The sequence below is a fragment of the Mastomys coucha genome, unplaced genomic scaffold, assembly GCF_008632895.1.
Source record: "Mastomys coucha isolate ucsf_1 unplaced genomic scaffold, UCSF_Mcou_1 pScaffold17, whole genome shotgun sequence".
Taxonomy (NCBI): domain Eukaryota; kingdom Metazoa; phylum Chordata; class Mammalia; order Rodentia; family Muridae; genus Mastomys; species Mastomys coucha.
The window spans coordinates 35328157-35335423 of NW_022196899.1; the positions used below are offsets into that span (position 1 = coordinate 35328157).

General features: G+C 35.6%; 1 protein-coding gene across 7 annotated transcripts in view; it reads right to left on the reverse strand.

Annotated features, from left to right (window-relative positions):
• Sclt1 (sodium channel and clathrin linker 1) overlaps nucleotides 1–7267 on the reverse strand; it is a 130540-nt gene that overhangs the window by 48074 nt on the left and 75199 nt on the right. For all 7 annotated transcript variants that reach the window (XM_031376705.1, XM_031376706.1, XM_031376707.1 and 4 more), the window contains 2 exons: nucleotides 6079–6256; nucleotides 3173–3271 (listed from right to left, as the gene is read on the reverse strand). In XM_031376705.1, coding sequence (XP_031232565.1) covers nucleotides 3173–3271; nucleotides 6079–6256 — 277 coding nt within the window. The remainder of the gene's footprint in view (nucleotides 1–3172; nucleotides 3272–6078; nucleotides 6257–7267) is intronic.

Here is a 7267-nt window from a genome sequence, read left to right on the forward strand (position 1 = left end):
CTAGCTTTCATAGTCTCTGCTGAGAAGTCTGGTGTAATTCTGATAGGCCTGTCTTTATATGTTACTTGCCCCTTTTCCCACACTGCTTTTAAAATTCTTTCTTTGTTTAGTGCATTTGGTGTTTTTATTAATATGTGACTGGAGGAATTTCTTTTCTGGTCCAGTCTATTTGGAGTTCTGTAGGCTTCTTCTATGTTCATGGGCATCTCTTTCTTTAGGTTAGGGAAGTTTTCTTCTATAATTTTGTTGAAGATATTTACTGGTCCATTACATTGTGAGTCTTCACTCTCTTCTATACCTATTATCCTTAGGTTTGGTCTTCTCATTTCGTCCTGGATTTCCTGGATGTTTTGGGTTAGGAGCTTTTTGCGTTTTGCATTTTCTTTGACTGTTGTGTCAATGTTTATGGTGTCTTCTACCCTTGAGATTCTCTCTTCTATCTCTTGCATTCTGTTGGTGATGTTTGCATCTATGACTCCTGATTTCTTTCCTAGATTTTGTATCTCCAGGATTGTCTCTCTTTCTGATTTCTTTATTGTTTCTATTTCCATTTTTAAATTCTGGATGGTTTTGCTCATTTCCTTCACCTGTTTGATTGTGTTTTCCTGTAATTCTTTAAGGGATTTTTGTGTTTCCTCTTTAAGAGCTTCTAGCTCCTGTGCTCTCCTGTATTTCTTTGAGGGTGCTATTTATGTCTTTCTTAAGGTCCTGTATCACGATCATTATAAGTGTTTTTATATCTGAATCTTGCATTTCCGGTGTGATGGTGTGTCCAGGACTTGCTATTGTGGGAGAATTGGCTTCTGATGATGGAAAGTGACCTTGGTTTGTGTTGTTTATTTTCTTACACTTGCTCCCCCACCCCGGCCATCTGGTTATCTTTAGTGCTACCTGCCCTTGCTAAATCTGACTGGAACCTGTCCTTCCTGTGATCCTGGTTGTGATCAAGAGTCAAGCTGTCTCTGTGATCCTGTGATTCTGGGATCTTGGGCTTGTTAGATCACCTGGGAGTATGGCTTTCTCTGTGTGTTGTGGGACTGGCTGCAGAGTTCACACACCATTTCTTAAATGAATGTAACCTGTTCTCATTGGGCTGAGAATAAAGTCACTCACTCACATCAAATAGCTTTGACCATAGCAGGAAGTCTATATCCAAAAATCATGCCTACAATTCATTCCTTGGCGCAGCAGAACTGTCAACTCTCAACTTAGCTACGATGGAGGTAAAATCCTTTGGTGATGTGAGGGTCATTGAAGTACAGCCTTATTACAATGAAATCCAATGTCTAAAATTTGTTCTTATTTTGAGCTTGTACCATAGTAAGAGCCAAGATTTTAAGCTCTACTAAATACAAAACAAACAAACAAATGGACTTTATATATTTATGTTCATTTTAAAAAATACTAGTAGTGATGTATTATTTTAAAATACTTAATGTTTGATTTAAAATTTATATTGAGAAAACATGTATTTTCAGTATTGCTGTAGATAAACACCTACATAAGACTGTTAAATTGATTGTTGTTTTATACCAAACAACATTTATAATACTCATTTTTATTGTTATAATATTTTATAAATTTTATGAAATATGACAAAAAAAGGTATTGTAGGTATTGAAGGGGGATTCTCTGGGAGGAGTTGGGGTACAAAAGGGAAAACAAGAATGTGATTTAATTCTATTTACTTAAAATATGTTTTTAGATGTTAACAAATTCAGATAAATTGAAATCATGTATCTTTTCTCATTATAATGCAATAAAACTTAAATCAATAAAACAAAAATTTTTAAAGTATTATTGTAATGCTGGTACCCTCTTTCTGAAAAGAATCTTTTGAAGTATTAACAACAGTCATATATGATCTAAAGTTCATAGAGAATTTGTAGTGTTAGGATCTTATGAAACAAAATGTGAGACAGGAAGTTTACATTGGGTAAGACTCTGAAATGTATGAGACCCTAAAATCTCTTTAAGCTCTTCCCTCCTTTCTTCTCTCGTCCTAATTTCTTGCCATGTAGCCCGGAATGGTCATGAATACATAGACATGTGTCAGCCACCCCAATGTTGAGATTATGTGCCACTACACCCAGTGTTGAGATTATGTGTCACTATACCCAGTTTGGTCTTGTATAAACATATTCTTTACATAAACATTTTCTTTTATAATTTTATGAATAAGAAGGCTAGTTGTGAATGATATACCCACTGACAAGAAACTAGTTTTCTATTTAACAGACAAGGCTAATAATGGGCATATATAAAAATGGCCAACATTTTATTTTTAAAATTTGAAATATCTGAGGAATAAGCCATTTTCATACTTAACAGCAAACACATTTTTGTTCAATTTTAATAACTAGAATAGAAATATATGAAAATATGTTCCTTATATCTACTATAGTTAATAACAAAAGACTTAATTATTGACAAGGACATTTTCAAGTAAAATATTTTCAGCTATAGCTCAATAGTCAGAAATAAAGACAAATATTTACAGTACTTGTATAAGAGAATATGAATAAGTATTTTCTATTTATTAAAATATTACCTATTCTATGAAATTACAAACACTGCAGGAATATAAAGATATATGTAGTAAAGACTCATAATTTTAATATTTACTTGGTGGTATGTACATTTTTATTTTATATAAATTATAGATAAATATTAAACTCAAAACCCCCCAAAAGGGCTAAAAATGGCATAATTTAAATTTTCTTTCACTCATATACTTTCCATTTCTTTTTATGTGAGATTATTACTTTTTGCAGTACTTTTTAAAGTTTAGATATTAAAAAACTGGCAACTGGAAGTATGAAACCAACAGAAGATAGAGAACAAATAAAATGATTGGCACAAAAGAAATGTTCAGTAGATACTCCTTGAAATTGTAGTTCACTGAGGAGAAAAATTATATCAAGCACAGAAAATATAGGTTAAGAAAATATCCCAGTGTTTATGAAGCCAAAGACTATGTAGTACATCACACTATACCCACAGCAGTTTAATTTTAAGGAAAGAAACATCACAGTTTTTAACTCCTTCATTAACAGTTTGATATATAGTCCTTGTGAATACACACAAGCATTTTAATTTTAAAGTATATAAGCAGCATTCAGTCTTAGTTAGGCCTTAAACTTTGCATTTTACGTATAATTAAACTCCTTACCTCTTTCCTTGCTTTGATGGCCGCATCTTGTATAAGCTGAGAAATTGTTTTCTTCATTTTTTCTCTGTCCACCTCTTTTTGCTTCTCTTCAAGCAAAATCTTCAGAAGATAATCAAAGCACATCATATATTTCACTGGGAAGGTAATATACTCTTCGACAGCAGTGTCACGTTCTAGAGTTTTGAAATGCCTCCACTGGAGGACTTTGCACAAGTCATGAATAATAATTTCCCCATCATTGCCCATCTTTTCCTAATTAAATCCTTGCTATTTATTTTAGCTAGTTTCCTATCACTTTTCTTATCTCCACAACTCAAAGTCCCCGGGCCATTTTGACCTTTTCTTCCTTTAAAGTAAGCCACTATCTCTGGGTATTCAATCTTGGCCAAATCCATTGTGCTTATTTGGTAGTACTCAAGCTATGCTCTTCACTACTCTATACCTCAGTCATGGCATATCACAATCCACTTTATCTCTCTCATGTGTTCTCATCTCTAATCATTTTCACTTCCACTAAAAATACTCAAAAATCTTATCAGTCTTATCAGTTACTCCGTGGAGTAAAACTCCAAAACTTGCTTATATATAACCCGTTTCCTCCTACTGTCTTTTTTTAAAAACAGAAACAAAAACAAACAAACAAAAACCCTGTGATTCTTTGTGAATTTTATATCTCGCAACTCAATCCCAGTCATCTCCTTGTCCCTTTGTACCTGCTCTCTGCCCTTGCCACCTCCCTACAAAAAAGAGAAAAAAAATCTCATTGTGGAGCTGGATCATGTCACAGTGTACCCTTTGGTTCACACTTCTTTACTTGCAAATGTTAATTGCAATGAGTCACTGGTTTGGGTTGAGGCCTCTGGCTTCTGCTATATAATGAATACTGCATCCTCACAGAACTCCTTCTCAGACAAGAGAGCAGAGCTGAAGTAGGACATGAAGTTGGTAAGGGAAATTTGGGAGATGTTGGGAAGAATTGGAGGAGGGGAATGAGAACGGATATGACTAAAATACTATGTGTATACAATTTAAAAAAAGGTTGTGAGATTTGTTGCCTTAGGACTGAAGTGAGAGACAGGCAATGGTGCCCCCATCTTTTCTTTATTTTATGCCACATAACATGTGATAAGTGTTTATACAACTATGCTTCAGAGAGTAAAGGCATATAACTTTGTCCTGGTTTAAAATTTCCTCCTAACCTATGTTGTTTTGAACATTTTATAAGTATAATATGTATATTGTGGGTAGAATACAGTTTACTTTTGATGGTACTAACATTAAAACCATATGCTAGACAAATATTCTGCTACTGAGCTATATCCCAAGACCTACTATATATTATTCAAGAGTATTTCAATTATTCCAAGAATAGAGAGACAGAATTTATGTCACAGATGGGAACACTAGGTGAAAGGCATAATAAACTCTTCAGGAATTCCAGTTTGGATTTAAAGTGATAATTCCTTTCTTCCTTTCTTTTTGTGAGTCTGGGTCTTACTATGTAGGGCCCACTGGTCTTAACTTCATTATCCTCCTGCTCCATCTCTGTCTGCTGGGATTGCAGGCATATGGCACCTCACCAAGATTTTTACTAGGTATGTAAAATCCAATTTACACTTTTTGCATTTTAAGTATCTCTCTTGAAAAACCTAAACAAAGCATTTTCTTTATACCCATGTATTTCCTACTGGAGTATTCTGCATATATTATATAGTATATAAATTCTGGTATACACATTAATACTATAGTGAATTCTACAAAAAAGGGTTGTATCATTTCAAAAAATCTACTCTGTCTTTTAGAGATTATAACCATTCAAAGGGAAACATTTCAAGACAGCATGGTCCTGGATAGTATAGAAATCACAATGGTTGATAAAAAGGCATGAGTTGTAGAATCCATCTAATCTTTTGTACCTTTAACTCTGCCAAGTAAGCTTCTGCTTGATGAGGGGATTGTACAGGTAAAGACGAAATCAACATGACCAGGAGTCACCTAATTGAGTATACTCTAGTAAATTATTATGATGGTACAGAGGATGAAGAACAGTGACTCAGGGTATGGTGACATAACAAGTCTGATACTGGGGACTGTGGCTCTGCCAGCACCTGACTAAGACAGATACACAACAATATGAACTGAATGGACTCCCCAGAGTTCCCAGGGACTAAACCACCAATCAAAGAGTATACATGGAGGGACTCATGGCTCCAGCTGCATATGTAGCAGAGGATGGCCTTATCTGGCATCAGTGGGAGGGGAGACCCTTGGTCCTCTGAAGGCTTCATGGCTCAGTGTAGGGGAATGCCAGGGTGGTAAGGCAGAGTGTGTGGATGGAGGAGTACCCTCATAAAAGCAGAGGGGAGGGATGATGAGATGGGGAACTTGTGGAGGGGGGGATTGGGAAGGGAAACAACATTTGAGATGTATATAAATAAAGTAACCAAAACCCCTCCCAAGGGCTGGAGAGATGGCTCAGAGGTTAAGAGGGTTACGAAGTTAAGAGGTCGTCCTCAGTTCAATTCCCAGCAGCCAGATGGTGGCTTAAGATCTTCTGTAACGAGATCTGGTGCCCTCTTCTGGCATGCAGGCATATAAGCAGACAGAACGCTATACATAATAAATAAACATATCTTTAAAAAGAAACCCAAAACCAAACCAAAACAAGACAAACAAATAAAATACTAAAGTCTGGTACTTAAATACTATTTCTGATAAATGACTGACATGTTAGCACATTTTATGATATTACTTTTACCATTTTAAAATACAGCATAATTATCTGATTAAGGGAAGTGTCATTTGTTTCCTGCATTTATTCCATAGCTGCTGATCCCTTTATTGTTAGGGCCTGTGGGCATGTAGGGATCTTATTGTTTTATAAACATGTTTCCATGTTTTCTTACCTGATTCTGTTTAATTTTAGCTTCTTCTAAGAGCTGCATGCTATCTCTTGCTCTTGAAATAGCCTCATATTTCTCATTTTCTGATTCACTACACTTTGCTTGTAGCTCTTTGATCTGCTTTTCCAAATTTGTTTTCCCTGTTTTTAGTACATTGGCTTCTTCAATTGCTATACACAATCTAGAAATTAATAACCACAATATGAAAGTTAAATATTTTTAAGAGGAAGAAAGGACACATGAAGTTTACTAAACATTACTATATGATGGCATTATGCTTGTTATTTTTACATGTATTTCTTATTTAAACCATGCTATAGTTCTATAAACATAGATTTTACAATAGCTAGTTTAAACAAAACCACACCTTGGCCAGTTTTTGATTAAGAAAATAAAAAGAGCATCAGAACTGAGTTGAGATATTTTGATTCTATTTGTGTGATGATCCTTATGGATTCTGGTGTCTTTTTAATTTTGTGAAAATTTTGTAGATGTATCAATGTATCCTGGCCATATAGATTCCCCATTGCCTTTCTCCAGCTCTCTCCTCCCTCAACATGTTTTCCATCTACTGCCTAATTTCACCTCTTTTTTTCCCCCCAACTAAATACAATTAATGCTTCCCATATGGAAATGTGTGTAGGATCATTTACTGGGATGTGGTAAAGCTTCCAATGGCTTCCCCTAAGAGAAACGTAAACCTTTCTTAGCAGACATCAAATGTCACTCCTCCATTATTTCCCTTCAGGCCTCCCAGGGGATCAACCAAAGAGGTATATGAAGCTGCAGTAAGGTTAGGCACTTCCCTTTTTATAAAGGCTCGACAAGGCAACCCATTAGGACAAGGGTTCCAAAAAAAGACAAAAGTGCCATAACAGCTTCTGCTCCCTCTTAGGAATCCCACAAAAACACCAAGCCACATAACTATAGCATATATATGAAGAGCTTAGGTTAGGCCAATGCAGGCTTTTGATTTTGTCAGTCTCTGCGAACCCTGTAAGTCCAGGTTTGTTGATTATTTGTTTTTTTCATGTGATATCCTTGATCCCTCTGGTTCTCACAATCCTTTCTTCCCCTCTTCAGCAAGATTACCAGCGCTCCACCTAAGGTTTGGCTATGGCTCTCTGCATCTGTCTCTGTCAGTTGCTGGTTGAAGCCCCACTGATGACTATTATGCTAGGCTATTGTCCAC